The sequence below is a fragment of the Diachasma alloeum genome, unplaced genomic scaffold (genome assembly GCF_001412515.2).
Source record: "Diachasma alloeum isolate Michigan unplaced genomic scaffold, Dall2.0 Dall_scaffold_00571, whole genome shotgun sequence".
In the NCBI taxonomy this organism is placed as follows: Eukaryota; Metazoa; Arthropoda; class Insecta; order Hymenoptera; family Braconidae; genus Diachasma; species Diachasma alloeum.
This window is the reverse complement of record NW_021680703.1, coordinates 489,851-511,139: the sequence shown is the minus strand read 5'-3', so window position 1 is coordinate 511,139 and position 21,289 is coordinate 489,851. Positions and strand designations below refer to the sequence as shown.

The following is a 21,289-nucleotide window of genomic DNA, read 5'->3' as shown; positions in this document are numbered from 1 at the left end:
CATAACCGATTGCTTCCTATTAGAAATATGTACATATTCGGCTGATTCATCAAACGCTCTCCATCACCCTTCCATTCGCCTTAACATTAATGTACGGAGTAAACGGCTGAAAATAGATCGAGACGGTTTTTCGAATTGAAATAAAAAACTTGGATTTTTATTATTCTTCTAATTTTTACGATTCTTCCACGATCTGTCTTTTTACATTCGAGAGTTGTTGCTTTGTCGTGAATTGTTGGGATGATACCCCTTCGAGACTGCCATCGATACAGATTAGTAAACGAAACAAAAAGAAACCTTGCCTATCAACTATTCCCATTCCGCGCTATTTCAAAAATAGTGCAGTTGCTCACATCTGAAATGGCGCAGGAATTTGAGTAATAGTTCACAACACGCGTTTTTCCACAGCAAAATATGAAAACAAGGTGTTATAATCCTTTTCATAGCAGTAAGTCTTGTACATGTCCCTCATCCCTTGAATATCATTATTTTATTCCCCACCTAGTGATTTTTTCCTCATTTCCAAACCGATCGTTTCCTATTCGAAATATTTACATATTCGGCTGATTCATCAAACGCTCTCCATCACCCTTCCATTCACCTTAACATTAATGTACGGAGTGTATGGTTGAAAATAGATCGAGACGGTTTTTCGAATTGAAATAAAAAACTTGGATTTTTATTATTCTTCTAATTTTTACGATTCTTCCACGATCTGTTTTTTTACATTCGAGAGTTGTTGCTTTGTCGTGAATTGTGGGGATGATACCCCTTCGAGACTGCCATCGATACAGATTAGTAAACGAAACAAAAAGAAACCTTGCCTATCAACTATTCCCATTCTGCGCTATTTCAAACATGATGCAGAGATTTGCGTAACAGTTCATCACAATAAAATAACAACTATCAACAATTCTTCGATACCTGAACTAAAAAAAATACAAATTACAAATTTTGCTGTATTTGTTACAATTATCTCATGTTCACCATATTTATTTTTATTACTTGCATAATGTTTTTCCATATGTATACACATACTTCATTAAATAATTGCGATCATATATCTATTTAAACTGTACAAACGGAATTCGGTCCTGTTTTTCTCGCAGGTGTGACGAATATCCACTACATCATGTTGGGGGGAAAAATTGGTGCCTAAACTCGACGAAAATTTTGAGCAAATATTACTGCTGTTAACGTTCCTTCTATTCTGTTCTTTCCAACTGCGGGATGAACTTAAAATTCACAGGCTTATTGAACACCATTATTATTTCTCTTCAATGATGAAAATTGATTGATGCTTAACTTGTCAATTTAACAGCATTAATCTACACTCTACTCGAACATTCGGCAATTGTCGATTACAATTACAACGAAGACAGCATTCACCTATGGAAATTGACCTCTGAAAACTATTCAGCAACAATGACTTGGTCCTTAAGAGGCAAAAATCAGTGAAGAATTTTCATTTTTTCTTTTTCAAACATTTATTTATTACTCTTGAAAATATCATGGCAGTTGTAGCCTGGACGTGTCTCTTGACCGAGAGCAACCGCAAAATATTTAACACTACCATGAAAAAAAAGCAATTCACTATATTTTGCTTGTTCTGTTCGCTAGAGATAACACAATGTCTCTCGCATCTTCCATTCTCCACATCTGATCAACCACTTTATTTTCTCCATTATCAACTAAAAAATCAATTTTTAAAAACAAACAGTTTAGTTATGCCTAAAGCTTTCCATCGCCATTCTCTCCAATTATTTTCCATTTTTGGTTTATCATTTTTTACTAGAAGAAAATTCAAGATCCATCGACAGACATCTATTGAAAATTGTGTTCTCTTCACTTTCACATAAAAAAAACAAAATTACTCATTTCGTAATAGTAAGTTATTCATTTTCTTTCATCAAAATCACATTTATACCAGTTTTTATAAATTTTAAGTATCTCGAACCGCCATCGTGCAATGAAAACACTAATACCTTAGACTCGAGAGCTCCACAAAAACGCAAACAAAAAGAAAACAGGGCAAAATTTAGCTAATTTTGAATTCATTTCAGGTCAAAGTTTGAGGAAAAATTTTGAATCGATGACCACAGGATTTTTCTTTATTCCTGTCTCTCATCACAAATCCGTTATATATACTTTTTGTTTGAATTTTCATTTATTTATTTATTTTTTGACGAGTTATCACAGTTGAGGCGGTCACGGGAGGGCTAGAGAGTGAGGGGCAGACCATTGCATCCCTGATACGAGGAGAATTCCGTCCGTGTTTGGCTATTTTTATTCAGTGTAGTCCCACCATTCTTTCTCGTAGCCCTCGTGCACGTGCTCGAGTAATACCTTCCTTCGATTGTCGCAATATCTTTGAGAGAATCAAAATGAAAGAATGGAAATTAGTAATTGAAAAATGAGAGGGGTAGAACGTCTTCAATCGTCGATAGCTCAAGAACGGTAGAGTGAATTTTCCCGATTTTTTTTTCATTTTTAAGGTTTTTATTCAAGCTTCAAAATGAGCCGTGACTCAGGCAAATCGTATCGTTGGGTCGGGAGATATTGTCGATTGAAGAGGGTTCGGTTTTCCTCTCTCGTTTTATTCTTCACTGGAATTACCTGTATTTATCCTGGACCTTTTGCTTGATGTCAGCAAGATTTTCACTGGTGATGTTCCTCTCGAGATACTCAGACAGAAATTCAGTTGCACCTTCAAGATCCTTCTGATTATCCTCGAAGATCACAGATTGATTATTTTTCCTCAGGTAATAAGCAAAAACGTATGTATACGTTAGAGTCTGTCTACATAAACACAAGATGTCAACTGCCTTCTTCAGGAACTGGACCTGCACAATTCCCCAAATTTGATATTCAGAAAACATGAAGAATAAACAGGAGCGAAAAAATTCCGTAGAGAAATTGCTCGGTTCAATTTTTTTCAAGTTTTTTGTTTGAATTTTTTAATGAAAAGCGAAGAAAAATACTGGAAATAAAGTAGAAAATTCATGCCGAGGAATTTCTACAGAAAATGTCTCAATAGAAAAAATTGTATAGAAGAATGAAATTCTTCTCATAAAATCCTTTCTATTGAACATTTTTCATTAAAAAAAACGCGCACTAAAGTTGCAGAATTCTTGAACAGAATGATCCAAAAAATAATACAGATACAATAGAATTTTCTATCGAATTCCTTATATTTTCTACGAAAATTTTTCTCGTCTTGTGATTATTAACTGAATTACTTCAATCCAAGACATATTGTGTTGCTGCATCTCCTCCATTTTCTCCTTGACACTAGCATACAATTTGCTCTCAAACTTGAGTGATTGCAGATGATTCATGTATCTGTTGCAGTAGAACAAGTATCTCTGCAATGCTGATCGTGATTTTTGCTGTGTATCCCTGGCAGCCCTAGCCTCGTCCTCATCGTAACGATTGCAGTTGTACCAGCTAGAGCCATGTGGCTCCCAGGGTCCCAAGCACACCCAACAGAACTCTGTCTTACAATTTTGATTTTTGCAGACCATGTGATTGCAACCACCATCTTTCTCAATCGTCACATTACATTTTGGGCATTCTTTCGTGTTGGCGGCTATCCAATTGGACGTCTCGGAATCGTCGTCACACTTTTTAATCCACTTACGTAGTAAATGACATTTCACTGGATCATGCCAATTTTCACCGCAGTGAAAGCAAAATGTGTGGCCACACTTACACGTCACTGGCTTTGCCTCGACGTACTGTACTTTTATAGCGCTGTTGCAGTCCGGGGATGGACACCACCTCAATAACCTGTTACACTGGGAATTTTCGATGGAAAATTCAATAAAATTCAACGGACAACGTGAGAATAAACGACCTACTTAGGTTGTAATTAATTAATAATGAGGTTCGTCATTAAAATTGACAATTTGGTGAAAACATTAATGGAAAACATTAATGGAAACTAAATTGAAGTTGAATTCTTCCATGAAAATTGAGTGTAAATGGATTAATAAATTTTTAAACAGAATTTTAGAGCAATTGTTTAATGAATATTTACGTATTGATTGAAAATTCTCCTTTTTTGTTGCTCAAAAGATAGAAATTCCATTGAATTTTCATTAAAATTGGGAATTTCATGATTTTTTCCTCCTAAACTGTCTATTAAATTTGAGTTTTTTCAATAATGTGTCAGGTATGACAAAACTTAGTATTTAAATAGACTCATACCTCAACAAAACTGTTCGTAATGAGATGTTGATATTTAAGCTTGACTTTGGAGTCCTTAACCAAACGCATTACACTTGCATCATCAACGAGAATGTCGCATGCATGGGCTGCACATGCTATTGTCTGACCAACGCCCTCCTCCATGATTTTAGTAGTTAGATATTCTCCCCAGCAGCCAGCACAGAAGCGATGACCGCACTCCAACCCCGTCATCATCTAGAAATGTTCATAATGTTGTGAATGAAATGAATGAACTGCACGCAGAGACGTTTTTAGCAAAAAATGTCCCATGGAATCTGATAATGTAATGGTATTCGATTCTCTTTTGTTTGTTAGGCGGGCTTCATGAAAATTCGACGCAAGACGATTGCACTCATGAAATCCGCCTTATTTCTCCATTCGTTCGAGATATTGCCCATGCTGTTTCAGAAAGAATATAATTATAACCCAAATTTTGAAGATCAAAATATGAAATGAATTCTCAACAGTTTATTGTTTAAAAAAATAATTGAAGAAATAATTTCATGGATTGATTTTTCACATTCATCAAACTTTGAATTCATATAAAAAAATTATCAATGATGGATAATATTTTTAATAAAAAATAATTAATAATTAATCATTTAAAAAAACATCAATGACGGCATTTCAAATTTATTTTCCCCTCATCACACGCGACGACAACGGGGCGGTAAAGTAGTATGACTTGAATTAGTTCATACTACTGTGAAATATTTATCAAATACATACGGAAGACGGTAATGTTGTGAAACAGATGCCGCACTCCTCAGTACCATTTGTAGATGTCTTCCTCGACTGAAAGCCAATAAATAAAAATCAACATTCAGGTCTGTATATTGATTACTCAATGATAAAATCTGCTTACCAATGAGCTTTGAGCAGAACGTGACCTACTAATGAGTGGACCTTTCCGAAACGGATTGACCACTCTAGCTTCAGCGAACAATTTATCCTGATCCCCATCGTAAAATCTCTCCATGAGCTTCTCCTTGTCCCACTTGAAGTGATTCAATAATATTCTAGTTGTCGTTGCTGGTATCTACGTGGGTGAATCGATTATAACATATGTAAGTAGATTTTTAATTTGAACCCTCAAACTGCGAATTCCATCCTATTACTAATTCTCAATTTAGCGATTTTATAAATAATTTCAATTATTTTTGTGTAAACAACGAATGTTTAAAAAATAATAATTCTGTGCAAAATGTCATTTGAATAACGCTGAATATTCATGATTTTTTTTAATTTTTCTCACGCAATTTAATTGACAAATTTGATGATTGAAAATGGTTGAATTTATTATGTGGTCTGTTTCAAACTGTAAAAGATATTTTGATATCCTCAAGGTTGCCTGTTAAAATACCAGACAGATTGAACACATGGATTTTCAACACTTGACAATTTAACATGTACAAATTTAACAATTGTGTAGTTGCGTGTGTGTTTGAAGTTTTGTGTCACCTGAATAATCCCTAATTGTGATAATAATTGAGGGATTAGTAACGGGATTAGTAACGCCTTATTATTCTGTTGATATGATTTTGTTGTGATTAGTTTAACTGTAATTTGATATCAATTTATTGAATTTATCGATTTACCGATTCGTCCCCATTTATTGATGTAATTAACTGTATTGTTGTTCATATTCTTTCGATTTTTCATTAAACGAATTCTCATGCCAAAAGTAAATATTTATTGATTTCGAAGACTGCGTTGATAATTGTGTTGAATTCTTTTGTTAGCATTTACGTCTGTCACTTTGACACGTAATCATTCTTAAGGGTTAAGACATTACAAGAGACATTACGGTTAAGAGAAATTCGAATTTCGGGGTAGGATGTAAAGTACAAGATTGCTATCATATCATTATTATTTTCATTTAAGGGTTCATTTCTTGTCTGCGATTATTAGACAGCCAAACGAAAAACTACTATCCCTTGTTTCGCATAAAACAAATATTTTTCGAGAGCAAAATACGTATGGGAGTATCGAATAACGAAGGAGTAGTGCTAGAAATGACATTTCTTGCGAGTACAGAGAATGCAATTTTTTTTGAACTACTAAATCTATTGTTGCGACAAAAATTTGTCATTCCCTCGCACTCTCTGCATGTTTGGCACAAAAAAATCCTTTTTTGATCATTTTCAAAAAACTCTTTTCTTGGCATAAGTCAGACTTGTTTGAGAACTTTGTCGTTTTTCTCTCAGTGTACATTCGAAAAAGTATTCGTACCGAGTCCATTTGACCCACTCTGCAGTGGGAGAGTTTATTACGAAAAAATGGGCTGTGTACCTCAACAACTGTGTTGACTTCCTTGATGCAATCCACCATGTGTTGAACGATTTCCTCAGTCGTTAAGACCTCGAAAGGATAGTCATCGGCGTCGTTGGTGCGTTCACGCGGATTACCAGTTTCGCACTCCATCGCGAAGTCTACGTCATCGCCGCTGGACTCATTGCCTGAGTCCACCTCATCGTAGAGAGTCTCCTCGTCAGAGTCCATTGTGGTTACCGAATGAGATGTTTTCTGATGCTGATGAAAATATAATTAACTTTGAGAGAATTTTGATTGATCTTTTTTGGGCGTTCATATCATGACTTTAATTCATTTTCGATAATACACGTGTGAAAAAAAAATTAATAGAAATACAAGTCCTTTCTCTGAGAATTTCTGTTGGGATTCTGAAAACAATTGAGGAATTTATGCTCAAGGACTCTTGTAGAAAAATGACAACAGACACAAATGAATAGGAAGTGACTTTTTAGAAAAATATATGTAAAAAATCAAGATGAAATTTTTTATTTTTAATGGAAATCTGTACAAAAAATGGCGAAAATTTCTTGAAAAATTCCAGTCAATTCTCGTTTTTCTATCAAATTTTTATAATTCATTCTCACTGATAATGAATTATAAAAAAACCCAGTGATTTTTCTTAGAAATTCTAATTAGATTTTTACTATAATATAATTGAACATTAATTTCATTAGTTCTTCACTGAATTCTGTTGTAAGAAAGAAAATACAACTGCAAAAATGGGGAAATTCATGCCCAAGGGTTTTTAACATAAAAAATGACTACAAAATAGATAGTTTAAAATGTCGACATCAATGCTGTTATCTTTCGAGTGCTCAACAATGAAAAATTGTATTTCTATTGTAAAAGGTGTAGTGGCATATAAAAGGAAAATAAATCAATCATTCATTCATCGACATCAATGAACGTTTTTCTAAAAGAAAGATCTATCAAAAAATCGAAGGGCAAAGTTGCATAATTATCTAGAGAAATCAGTACAAAATATAGAAATTCCACCAGAATTCCTCGAAGAAATTCCTCAAAACTATTGTTCTTTCATCAAATTATTTACATTTAAATATCAGTGATGAATTAAAAATGAACATGAACTGATCTCGAGGCTAAGGAAGATGGCCGTTGAGATACTGCTAAATTGATGTTTTTCTATCAATTTTTCAAAATGGATTTTTCATAATACTCCCATAAAAAAATACGAAAAAAAAAATTAAAAAACCAACGCCTTCTCTAACAAATTTTAATTGGATTCGTTCTATAATAATGAAGCTTTAATCCCATTAGTTTTTCGCTGGATTCAGTGATGAGAAAAAAAACCAACTGAAAAAATGGGAAACAACATCCCCAAAAATGTTCACAACAAAATTACTGCAGAATAAATATTTTAAAATATCAACATCAATCAAAATTGCAGAAAAACCGAATATTAAAGTTGCCTAATTTTCCACAGAAATCAGTGCAAAAAACAGCTGTAAATTCCCGCAGAATTCCTCGAAGAAATTCCACAAAACTATTGTTCTTTCATCAAATAATTAACTACATTTAAATATAACTGAATGAATCAAACATGAGCATGCACTGATTTCGAGGCTAAGGAAGATGGCCCTTGAGATACTGCTAAATTGATGTTTTTCTATTAAATTTTCAAAATGGATTTTTCATAATACTCCCAAAAAAAAAACGAAAATTTGTTTTTAAAAACCAACGCTTTCTCTAACAAATTTTAATTGGATTTGTTCTATAATAATGAAGCTTTAATCCCATTAGTTTTTCTCTGGATTCAGTGATGAGAAAAAAAATCCAACTGAAGAAATGGGACACATCATCCCCAAAAGTGTTCACAACAAAATTACTGCAGAATAGTTTAAAATATCAATATCAATTAAAATTGCAGAAAAACCGAATATTAACGTTGCCTAATTTTCCACAGAAATCAGTGCAAAAAACAGCTGTAAATTCCCGCAGAATTCCTCGAAGAATTCCCCAAAACTTGTTCTTTCATCAAATAATTAACTACATTTAAATATGATGAATTAAACATGAACATGAACTTATTTGGAGGCTAAGGAAGATGGCCCTTGAGATACTGCTAAATTGCTGTTTTTCTATCAAATTTTCAAAATGGATTTTTCATAATACTCCCAAAAAAAAAATACGAAAATTTTTTTTAAAAAACCAACGCTTTCTCTAACAAATTTTAATTGGATTTGTTCTATAATAATGAAGCTTTAATCCCATTAGTTTTTCCCTGGATTCAGTGATGAGAAAAAAAATCCAACTGAAGAAATGGGACACATCATCCCCAAAAGTGTTCACAACAAAATTACTGCAGAATAAATATTTTAAAATATCAACATCAATCAAAATTGCAGAAAAACCGAATATTAAANCTATAATAATGAAGCTTTAATCCCATTAGTTTTTCTCTGGATTCAGTGATGAGAAAAAAAATCCAACTGAAGAAATGGGACACATCATCCCCAAAAGTGTTCACAACAAAATTACTGCAGAATAGTTTAAAATATCAATATCAATTAAAATTGCAGAAAAACCGAATATTAACGTTGCCTAATTTTCCACAGAAATCAGTGCAAAAAACAGCTGTAAATTCCCGCAGAATTCCTCGAAGAATTCCCCAAAACTTGTTCTTTCATCAAATAATCAACTACATTTAAATATAACTGATGAATTAAACATGAACATGAACTGATTTCGAGGCTAAGGAAGATGGCCCTTGAGATACTGCTAAATTGATGTTTTTCTATCAAATTTTCAAAATGTATTTTTCATAATACTCCCAAAAAAAAATACGAAAATTTGTTTTTAAAAACCAACGCTTTCTCTAACAGATTTTAATTGGATTTGTTCTACAATAATGAAGCTTTAATCCCATTAGTTTTTCCCTGGATTCAGTGATGAGAAAAAAAATCCAACTGAAGAAATGGGACACATCATCCCCAAAAGTGTTCACAACAAAATTACTGCAGAATAAATAGTTTAAAATATCAATATCAATTAAAATTGCAGAAAAACCGAATATTAACGTTGCCTAATTTTCCACAGAAATCAGTGCAAAAAACAGCTGTAAATTCCCGCAGAATTCCTCGAAGAATTCCCCAAAACTTGTTCTTTCATCAAATAATTAACTACATTTAAATATAACTGATGAATTAAACATGAACATGAACTGATTTCGAGGCTAAGGAAGATGGCCCTTGAGATACTGCTAAATTGATGTTTTTCTATCAAATTTTCAAAATGTATTTTTCATAATACTCCCAAAAAAAAATACGAAAATTTGTTTTTAAAAACCAACGCTTTCTCTAACAAATTTTAATTGGATTTGTTCTATAATAATGAAGCTTTAATCCCATTAGTTTTTCCCTGGATTCAGTGATGAGAAAAAAAATCCAACTGAAGAAATGGGACACATCATCCCCAAAAATGTTCACAACAAAATTACTGCAGAATAAATATTTTAAAATATCAACATCAATCAAAATTGCAGAAAAACCGAATATTAAAGTTGCCTAATTTTCCACAGAAATCAGTGCAAAAAACAGCTGTAAATTCCCCCAGAATTCCTCGAAGAAATTCCACAAAACTATTGTTCTTTCGTCAAATAATTAACTACATTTAAATATAACTGAATAAATTAAACATGAGCATGAACTGATTTCGAGGCTAAGGAAGATGGCACTTGAGGTCTCAATCGACCCAGTTCACATGCCCTGTTTATAACAAAAAATACCCATTCCCCGAGGTAAATGGCACTGAACCAGCCCCCCAGAGGTATAACCAATACCTCACTGCGAGCCCCGAAGTGTCCTTAAACCCCCCAACTACCCCCAAATCCCCATCAACCATCAAGAATGGGTTTTGGATGTCACAACGATTAATTAAGAATAACTACAGGCCTATTTCATCACGTCGTGACGTCAGGGAAAAGGGCCCCAAGTAAACCCCCGCAACGATACATTTCCCAAGAGCAGTAATCACTTTCCCTAAAATTACCTGAAGAACCAGTCCCTAATTGACTGAAATTTACCAAAATATCGGAGTAACCGAGTGAAATTGAATAACACTGACCACTGAATATTAACAGAACCAAAAAAATGAATGTTTTATCAGTAAACTGACGCACCGAGGACTACAATCACGGAACTGCCCTGAGATCGCAGATCCCAGTCCCTCTTTCACCGACCGATGCTATGATTCAACCGATGACAAACAGGTGCCGCTAGAATGACATTCCCCTGGCTTTTTTCACGCGAAAACCTGCGAAAACCTTAAATTACCCCTTTAACAAACATTCGCGCAGAACTCGACGTTTTTTCCTCGCTACGAGGTGTTCTCCCCCCAACTGGCCAATTTTTTTCTCATCCTGACGACTGATAGGCCTTATCTACTTGAAATTTTGCACTTTCTCCACCGAAAAAAAACAAAACAAAGGGAATTTGACAGTTGAACCGCACGTGCTGCCTTCATCCTACGAAAAGATGATGTAATAGTCACCTGAATGGCAATTAGGAGTGCACGATGTGCGATGAGTCGAGGGGGTTTGACTGGTCTTTTGTTGAACGAAAACACAACGCAGTCTGACAGAAATCAGCTGTTGAACGGGACAAAGCGCACGGACTGAGTGACTCCAGCCGTTTTGCTGCGGTCACGGATCAACTGGCTCGAGTGATCCGATATCTTTTGTTTTGTCCTTTGCGAAACGAGGTTTACAAATATTATTTTTGGGCTAAAACCACGGGAGGAGCGAAGTTATAGCAGTGGGACACGAGTATTTCCAGGAATTTTGTTGGGTTATGTTGGAAGATGAGGAGATTATGGCGATTGAGTTTCTTCTTTGGCCGACGAGAAGTGCAGGCTGAGGGGCGATGGGCGCGGGGCGGTGGAGTGGAGTCACTTACCCGGGAGTGAGTGCAGAAATCCCGAGGAGTTGGTTGATTGGTACTGAGTAAATCGTAAATTGGGGAATGCTCGGGGGACGACGCACAATTGCAGGCAACGACTGCGGTGACGGAGTGGCACGAAGTTGAGCGACTATTGCCGAGGGGCGATCGGAACATGCGTGAATGTCAACAACACTTGGGAGTTCAGTCGGATGGTAGAGCGACTACCCCTGTGAATTTATTAACCTCTTGTTTGATTTGAAATTGGAGGTGAGCGAAAATTCTTGATTCAGATTGGAAATTGGGATTGTGGTGGAATTTTTAATTGATAATCGTGAGAAAATGCGATAGTTTCGGTTGAAATTGAATTGAAAATTTTATTTGCAAGGGTAGATCCACTACCCCTGTGAATTTATTAACCTCTTGTTTGATTTGAAATTGGAGGTGAGCGAAAATTCTTGATTCAGATTGGAAATTGGGATTGTGGTGGAATTTTTAATTGATAATCGTGAGAAAATGCGATAGTTTCGGTTGAAATTGAATTGAAAATTTTATTTGCAAGGGTAGATCCACTACCCCTGTGAATTTATTAACCTCTTGTTTGATTTGAAATTGGAGGTGAGCGAAAATTCTTGATTAAGATTGGAAATTGCGATTGTGGTGGAATTTTTAATTGATAATCGTGAGACAGTGCGATAGTTTCGGTTGAAATTGAATTGAAAATTTTATTTGCAAGGGTAGATAGACTCCCCCTGTGAATTTATTAACCTCATGTTTGATTTGAAATTGGAGATGAGCGAAAATTCTTGATTAAGATTGGAAATTGCAAATGTGGTGGAATTTTTAATTGATAATCGTGAGAAAATGCGATAGTTTCGGTTGAAATTGAATTGAAAATTTTATTTGCAAGGGTAGATAGACTACCCCTGTGAATTTATTAACCTCTTATTTAATTTGAAACTGGATGTGGGCGAAAATTCTTGATTAAGATTGGAAATTGCGATTGTGGTGGAATTTTTAATTGATAATCGTGAGACAATGCGATAGTTTCGGTTGAAATTGAATTGAAAATTTTATTTGCAAGGGTAGATAGACTACCCCTGTGAATTTATTAACCTCATGTTTGATTGGAAACGGGAGCTCGGCGAAAATTCTTAATTACGATTATATTTGTTGATATTTCGATAAATTTTTTAATTGATAAATTATTGTGAGAAAATCAAATAATTTAAATTGAAATTGTATTTAACATTCCATTTGCTTTTATTCAGGGAGGGTTAATTGAAATATTCACTGGAAAATATTTTTTAGGTGAAACATTTTCTCGGAATTTTTATCAAGTGACATTTCTAGTGAAATTTCAAAATTCCATTTTCGTCATTGAAAATTCACTTAAAATTTGGAGTCATAGACAAGTTTCTGTTGATATTCTAATAATACTAATAATACAAATAATAATAATAATAATAATAATAATAATAATGATAATTTATTCCGTAAGTACATGAATTTCTCCTTTATTTCTTCTTCTGATCGATATTGTTATATCCTCCAACTCTTGAAGAGGCAAGCGCCATCATTTTTTTTATTCCCAGTTTCAGTTGACAACATACATTATTCCTCACAGTGGTAGAACAAAAAAATAATAATAATCACACACATTAGAATTACAATATTTTTCTGAACTGAAGGTCCTGCAATTGTCCGGTGAGAATTTCCACTATTCTGGATATTCTATTGAAAATTGTAATTCTTTTCGTCCGATTGAATTGAAAAATTGGAGTTCATCTTTAAAAATAGTAATGGTTCAATTCTCCAATAAATTATATTGCAGAATATTCCAGAATTCCAATGAGTTTTTATAAATGACGATAACACTCGCATGAATAGATGCATAATTGAATAAGTTGGGAGGAAAATATGAGTTTACCCACATTGAATGATTACGTGATTCTCGAGAAAATTGGGACTGGAAGCTATGCCACTGTTCACAGGGCAGTTAAAAAGGTAAGTTTGAAAGTAATTCAAAAGGAGAGACGTACGAGAAATTTCATAGAAACATCTAGTGAATTCACTGGAAAATTGTATTCTGTAATTCTATTGAATTTTTTATTCGTTTTCGGCCGATTCTTCTGAAAAATTCCGCAGGCGATCTGTCTTTTTTTTATGGAAATGCTCAATGGAGAAAATTCTATAGAAAAAATGAATAGTATTAGATTTTCTTATACAATTTATTTTATTCAGGTATTTTCTATACAAATTCCTCGGCTCAAATTTTCTATATTTTTTGCTTGATTTCGTTAATGAAAACAGAAAAAAATAAGTGGAGGAAAAAATATAGAAAATTTATTTCGAGGAATTCCTGTAGAAAATTTATGAATAGAAAAAGTTATATAGAAAGATGAAAATCCTTTGATTTTTTCTACAAAATAGTCTCTATTGGACAGTGTTTATAAACGATGCGTAATAAAGCTGTGGTATTCTCCAATAGAATTCACCAAAACTAACGAAACTTTCCATCAGTTTTCGTCCGATTCTGTTGAAAAATTCCGCAGTTTACACGCGTTTTTTCGAAGATAAATGTTCGAGGAGAACTATTCAATAGAAAAAATCAATAGAATTCGATTTTTGGACAAAACTTATTCTATTATTATATTTCCTATAGAAATTCTTCGACTCAAATTTTCTACATTTTTTTGTTTGATTCCATCAATAAAAAAAAATAATAAAGTGAAGGAAAAAATTTAGATAATTTATGTCGAGGAATTCCTATAGAAAGATGAAATTCTGTTGATTTTTTCTATAAAAAAATAGTTTCTATTGGACATTCTCTGTAAAAAATGCGCAGTAGAGTTGCGGAATTCTCCGAAAGAATCTTCCCAAAATAATCTAATAAAATTTGCAATAGAAGTTTCATCAAAATCCAATAGAATGTTTCACAGCATTCGCCATTTTTTTCTAGGAAATTTTTCGTGCATGAAAGGTCATTATTGATGTGTTGACATTCGCAGGGAGGCAATCGCGAGGTGGTCGCGATCAAATGTGTAGATAGCACGACCCTTTCAAAATCAGCGATCGATAATCTTCTGACGGAGATAAACTTGCTGAAGATTTTGAAACACGAGAATATCGTGAGCATGAAAGACTTTTTCTGGCATGAAGGGTTAGTCAATAGACAAAATTAAATAGTCTGGGAGACGGTGAGGGAAAATGAAATTTCAATCATCGATATTTTTTCTCCTGGGGAAATGAACGAGTGAAATTCCATTCCAAAGTTTATAAAAATTCCCTGAAGATGAAATCACAGTAAAAAAGTTCGATTTCACCTCAATGAAATGAACGAATCCAATTTCATTTTAAAGTTTATAAAAACGCTGAAAACGCTGAAAAAATGTTGAATTTAATTTTCTTTATCTCGAGTTTTTGAGGATTGAAAACGTTCCATTTTACCCCCGTCTTCTCTCAATGTATGTAATATAATGTTTGTTCATTCAATCTTCTTCTCCACTCAGTCGTATCTATATTGTAATGGAGTACTGCGACGGTGGTGATTTATCAAGCTTTATTAAGCGAAAAAGTCAATTACCAGAAACAGTTTGCCGCAAATTTCTCCAACAGCTCGCCCTCGCATTGAGATATCTACGATCTCATAACGTCTGTCATATGGACTTGAAACCACAAAATTTGTTATTGACCAGGAAACCCGTCTTGACGTTAAAAGTCGGAGGTTCGTAATGGTGGGCTATGCGAGGGGGTAGTCACTCGCACTGATAGAATGATTCATTTATTCCAAACGAGAGTCGTTACTTATTAACGAATGGTAGAGTTGAATCTGAACAAATAAATATTCGCTAATAGTTAATGAATGAGCATTTAGTGAGACCGAACAGACCCTAGCCTCCAACCAAATCCATTTTTTAACAATAACGCCTAAGAAAACCGCCCAGTGGAGGGAAGTTTGTTGTTATTCAAGAATCAACAAGAATTCTCTCAGAACTTCATGCAATTCTATTAATTTGATATGGAACACCCAATTCATGAGTGATTACCCTCTCATCATCCCTTCCAATGCCGTGCACGGAGAGAAACATTCAATACAAATTATCAGGAAAAACGTAAAAATTACGTTTCGAAACGTAATCCGCGAGCGAAGTAAAATCCTAAGTGGTAATTTTTTTTTCACGTCATATATATCTATATATATATATAATATATATATTTCACATGTATATATATCATCGGTGAAATTAATAAATTCGGTCCTTTTATGGAGACCGATTATTTAAAAAAATTGAAGATAATTAATTGAAAATGAAATTTTTTTTATAGATTCTTTTACTCTACTTCGCTATTCACTTCAATCATTAGTCGAATTCTCTTTGAATCATTATCAATATTTATAAGGTATTCATGAGAAAATAAAATTCAATAAATTCCATTTCTTCATTTCAACAAATGAATAGATCAGCGCGCGCGAGAGCGCAAGCCTAGATCTTGTTCAATAAAAAGTGTGAGTCGGAACTGAAATTGTACGAATCGCCACGTAAATTCTACGATTTGTTCCGCAAAAATTAACCACACGTCTGATGACTCACCGCTGTGGGGACAACAAGTCGTTCCGTAATTTTTCCCCAACGATTGACAAATTTTACGGAATGAAACGGAGAAATAACTCACCACCTTCATAAAAATTGTTGAACGTTCAAGAATTTTTGATTCTGGAGGCATAATAAGTCGGCAAGTTTCTGTGAGTTTTTACTTTTTCGGGAAAAATTACGTGACAAATTCGTACTTTGTTCGGTGATGAACCTGAAAATTCACTGAACGTTTCAGATTTCTTCTCTTCCATTCCTATAAAAATTGCCGGAAAACGATTCCCCATTGCGGATTACGTGAATTGCTCCGTAATTTTTACTGAATATTTCTCTCCGTGTGACACGATGAACAAATAATAATAGAAAAAAACTTGTGCAGATTTCGGTTTCGCTCAATATCTGTCCACCTCAGAATCGAAATTCGCGATACGCGGATCTCCGCTCTACATGGCACCGGAGATACTTCTGCGTCATGAATACGATGCACGCGTGGATCTTTGGAGCGTGGGGGTGATAATGTATGAGTGTCTCTTCGGAAAAGCTCCATATTCCAGCAGCAGCCTCGAAGAGCTAGCTGAGAAAATCAAAAGTTGTAAACCAATTGAGGTATTCCTCGGAAATTAGACAACTGGGTTTTTGTATGAATTTTTTTGTCGCCGTATGTGACAGTTGAATTGAAAATACCAAACACGGTACTTTTCATGCCGTTCAATGATAAGAAATTAATGGATCATGGACGTCTGTGTGATGACGTAATGCCGGAATAATAATGAATGGGTTTTTAAATATTTTATGCTATGATTGGGGCTTCGACAAATAAATAATAAATTACAGAATGGAGAATAATGCAGCTGTTTTTTTATGGAAACGCATATGAAGAAATTCAGTGGAAAAACCTCGCGCGTTGTGTAAGCTATTCTATTGGATTTCTGTTGGAACTCTATAAGAATTCTCTTAAAGTTTTATTGAAATTTTATTTTAAAATTCTATTTGTTTTTTACCCCGTTTTTATGGGAAATTATGCAAATTTACCGCGTCAATTTGTTGACCGATATTTGATAGAAAAAAGTCAGCAAATTTTGATTTGGTTCTCGACCCAAAGTTTTGTAAAGGTAAATAACTTGTTTTATAAGGGATTAATCGAATTTCATGTATTTTTTCATGAATATAGAATTTAATAAGCTCTATTCATTGACACCAATTAAAATTCAATTTTTCATACAGATTCGAAAAAATTGATATTTTTCCAAAAATCGATTTTTCAACGATCACTCAAAAAATTGTTATCAAAATTGAATTAGTCATGGCTCAAAAAATTGGTAAAATGCCCTCTTGAATCTATCAGAATATGATGGGACGTACCATTCGTTGTTGAGTTACAGCACATTGTTCATGCGATTTGAAAGAGAAAATCGGTTTTTTCATGATTACTGAAAGAATCATCAGTAATATCAATTAAATCAGGGCTTGAAAAGTATATTTCAATGCCTTCTTAATCAAGTTGAAAAATGGTGAGAACAGCATCATTGCTTATAAAGTTAACACAATACCGTCATCAACTTTTTATATCAAAATCTATATCTCTATTAAACTCAGGTACCAGTCTAGTATGTTGAATACTTATTCATATTGATTCATGGTCCCGACTAACTTCTGATTAAACCTCGATTGAACCTTGATTAAACCCGGACTGAAAACGAATTTGAGTCTTGGGAGGGTCTGAATGTAGAATTATCTGATAGAACAAAATAATACGCAAAATTGTGATGACATTTCAATTGATGATAGTACTATGACATGGAAAAATAGAAGAAGAAAATAGTGAAATAAGAATTAAAAAAGAGAACCCGTTCGGAAGCCAATCCATTCGGTTGCTAATTGATTCGCAACAATATTCCTTTGTAAAAAAAAATGCAATTGTCCATTTGTTTATCATTTGGCCACTTCAAAATTTTTCATCTTCTTCAAATCAGCTAAAGACCGCAGAGGCCAAGACCTTCTAAAGAACAGAGTTCTAATCGAATTTCGATAGAATTCTCATAGAGTTCCAATAGAAATTCAACAGAATCTCTCAGATAAAACGCTACATTTTTCTATAAAATTTTGTCATACGTCAAGACCCGTATCTGGTATTTTCAATCGAGTTTTCTCATCCTTCAGAGCAATTTAATCAGCAAAAAAATTCATTCAACTTCATTCTCTCTTCATTTAGAACAAATGATTTCCTCTTTGTTAAATTTCTAGATCCCCAAGGGTTGCTATGTATCCCCCGAATGTAAAAATCTACTCATGTCTCTACTGAAACATGACCCAAACGAAAGACTGAGTTTCGACGATTTTTTTGCCCACGAATTTTTGGATCTTGCCTACGCACCCATTGAGGAGAATAACGAAAAAGCTATAACTTTGATCCAAAGTGCCGTAAAAGCCGACACCGAAGGGAACATCCAAGAGGCCTTTCATCTCTACTGCGAAGCCTTGAGATACTTTATCCCCCAACTAACAAGTAATTACTTACTCCTTTCAGTCAGCGCATTGAAATTCTACTGATGAATGCTGATTTCTTCAGATGAAGCAGATCACAACAAAAAAAAGCATTTGAGAATGCGCGTTAACGAGTACATAAATCGGGCCGAAAAGCTCAAGCTCATGTGCATGGAAAGCTCCAGCCTCACTGAGTCGAATTCTCAAAATAATGATAAGTTGCGACAGTTGTGTAGTACCGGGAGGAGAGGAATACTTCAGAGCACTTCATTGCCTTATCAAGAATTACGTACGTATAAAAAACGGTAGAACGGTTACCGGTCAAAATAACACACGTAAATTTCAACACACAGATTAACACATGCATTTTCAACATTTGATCATTTACATACGCAAATTTAACACGTGTATATGTGTGTGTGTGTTTTTAAAATTTGGTTTCACCTCAATAATCCCTAAAAATCCGCAGTAAGGATGTGGAATTCTTCGATAGAATCGACCAAAAATTCGTAAAATTTCCAATAAGCCTGTAGCGCATCTATCTATGTGCAGGTTTTCTTAAATATTATTTATTTAAAGTATTGGAACCCGCAATGTGGAATCGACTCCGAAAATTTAAGTGACGGTATCGTAATTTTTCCCAGGAGATTCAGGTTAAAATTACGGAACGCTCTGGAAAAATTCCGTGACAGTTCCGTAAAATTTCCTACAACCACATTTCGCTCCGGAATTACGGAAAAGATACGTCATTTTTATTGAATATTTCTCTCCGTGCATTACAATTTTTTAAATATTTACATATTTCTTCTATGTATTTGTAGTCATTTGTATCTGTGAATTTTTTCGAGATGTAAGGCCGTGAGCAGTTGGTTTTTGCTAATTTATTTAGTAGTTCTGATCGTTGCTGAGTGTACGTTGGACAATGCCATAGGACATGTTCAAAATCTTCTTTAATTATTATGTGTAGGTTATTGCTTTGAATGATGTGGACGTACACGATCTCATCACCTCAGTTTCGCCCTCCAACCCAAACAGGTGGCGCTGATCGGCGTATCTGTACCATCTGTACACGTCTATGCATGTGCATTCTTGGTTGTGTGAGATGCGTTACAGGCGTATACAAGTTCAATACAAATTCAACAGAATTTTCTATCGAAGTCGCTATCTTTTTCGGCGAAAAATTCCGCAACTTTTTTGCGCATTTATTTTTAACAGAAATATTTATAAAAAATATTCTATAGAAATAATCAAGAGAAATCGATTTTTCTGTACAACTTGTATAAAGAAATACTAACGATATATCGAGGAATAATGAATAAATTAAATTAATAAATTGCACCACCCCCAGGCATTTTGAGTAAAAGCACAACAGACATGGCGTCGGCCCTAGAAATGGGTGAAGTGGGTGAGCAATATCTCGCCGAAAGAAATTACGATTTAGCCCTAGAAAAGCTCAAGGCCTGTTTAGGAATGCTCGTACCCCTGATCAATAAAGAGCCCCCTGGAAGACGGAGAGAGCTTCTCAATCAACAGGTAACCGGCGCATCCCACCCTCCACCATCCACCCCGCCATTTCCCTTGAATACTGAAACCCATCTGATATTCCCCAGATACAAATATGGATGAAGCAAGCGGAGAGTACAAAAGGCCTGTTGGCAACCAAAGCAGTGAATGATTCTCCAAGAGAATCCAAGCACCCTCAGGATCAGTGTCTACTTCAGTAACTAGTACTAAAAAATTAACGGATGTGAATAAATTGTTCAATTATGGAAAAACCATCGCCTTAAAATTCAACGTATGATTTACTTTTGTAACATAAAACGAAATAAATGAAATGTTTTCTAAAAAAAAAGCATGGGCAATATGTCGGATCGAAAATGAGAACTCGAACATGGCGGATATCTCGAACGAATGGGGAAAATAAGGCGGTTTTCATGAGTGCAATCGTCTTGCGTCGAATTTTCATAAAGCTCGCCTGACAAACAAAAGAGAATGGAATACCATTCTATGAAACATGAATAAACGAATTATAATTGCCCAAATCATTTACGCCAGAGGAAAATAGAATAATTCTATTATTACGTTCTTAATATTGCGTTTACTAAGGTTTTCTTCGAACAAAGTTGATTAGAATTAATAGCTAGGATTATGAGATTATCTCACATTTTTTACGTTAAGGATAGAAGAATCCGAATGTAATATAGTGAAAATGATGATCGATTTTTTCACTTTGAACAAATAATATTAATATCCAAATACAAAATTTCTGATATAAATAAAAAGAAGCGACTCAAAATTCCAAATTAAGTTCTAATTTTTAATTTGATGCTGAAAACATGAGATGACAATATTCTAAGCACGGAATTATATTGATGAGATGAACAACAGATTAATTGAATTACCGTGTGAACTAACTAAAAATTGATAACAGTGTGGGCAGGCAGTTTTACCAGAATATCAACAAACACTGAATTCCAGAAATTCACACTCTAAAGTGTGTTTAGAAGGAATTGAATTGTAATTCAGATTAATATCTTATTCATTTCACATAGAAACTAGAGCACGAGAAAATCATCTAAAAACCGTAATTCATGTTGCTTCTTCTAATGAGAATGATTACACACAATCATCGAAAAAAATCGCATCGAATCTGCCAGCAAGAGCGGCATAATGAAATCGCCTCACCGATCGAAAGCTCCCAGATCCCCATGTTGGCGCCATAATTGGGACTTCCGGTAGAAACTACCGGATCAGCATCTGAAATGTCGTCTT

At 34.4% G+C, this 21,289-nt stretch overlaps 2 protein-coding genes across 8 annotated transcripts; one reads left to right on the top strand and one right to left on the bottom strand.

Annotated features, from left to right (window-relative positions):
* Nucleotides 1-126: 126 nt before the first annotated feature.
* On the bottom strand, nucleotides 127-11,580 carry LOC107043419 (potential E3 ubiquitin-protein ligase ariadne-1). 6 transcript variants are annotated; one of them, XM_015264922.2, is made up of 8 exons: nucleotides 11,457-11,580; nucleotides 6,523-6,762; nucleotides 5,096-5,269; nucleotides 4,960-5,025; nucleotides 4,210-4,425; nucleotides 3,240-3,797; nucleotides 2,617-2,843; nucleotides 127-2,368 (listed from the first exon to the last, which is right to left on the bottom strand). In XM_015264922.2, the coding sequence occupies exons 2-8, from the start codon at nucleotides 6,730-6,732 to the stop codon at nucleotides 2,287-2,289; spliced, it is 1,533 nt and encodes a 510-aa protein (XP_015120408.1). In that variant the 5' UTR covers nucleotides 6,733-6,762; nucleotides 11,457-11,580; the 3' UTR covers nucleotides 127-2,286. The 6 variants fall into 6 exon arrangements, with proteins under 6 accessions (XP_015120408.1, XP_015120412.1, XP_015120411.1 ...); XM_015264926.2 differs by lacking the exon at nucleotides 11,457-11,580 and adding an exon at nucleotides 11,053-11,223 and having other exon boundaries at nucleotides 6,523-6,781; XM_015264925.2 differs by lacking the exon at nucleotides 11,457-11,580 and adding an exon at nucleotides 11,053-11,223.
* LOC107043420 (serine/threonine-protein kinase ULK3) lies at nucleotides 11,192-20,342 on the top strand. Of its 2 annotated transcripts, none has more exons than XM_015264928.2 (9): nucleotides 11,192-11,708; nucleotides 13,273-13,445; nucleotides 14,450-14,601; nucleotides 14,951-15,165; nucleotides 16,413-16,639; nucleotides 18,278-18,539; nucleotides 18,603-18,806; nucleotides 19,866-20,050; nucleotides 20,128-20,342. In XM_015264928.2, exons 2-9 carry the CDS (start codon nucleotides 13,359-13,361, stop codon nucleotides 20,239-20,241), a joined length of 1,446 nt encoding a protein of 481 aa, XP_015120414.1. In that variant the 5' UTR covers nucleotides 11,192-11,708; nucleotides 13,273-13,358; the 3' UTR covers nucleotides 20,242-20,342. The 2 variants fall into 2 exon arrangements, with proteins under 2 accessions (XP_015120414.1, XP_015120416.1); XM_015264930.1 differs by lacking the exon at nucleotides 11,192-11,708 and adding an exon at nucleotides 11,939-12,056.
* The last annotated feature ends 947 nt before the right edge of the window (nucleotides 20,343-21,289 follow it).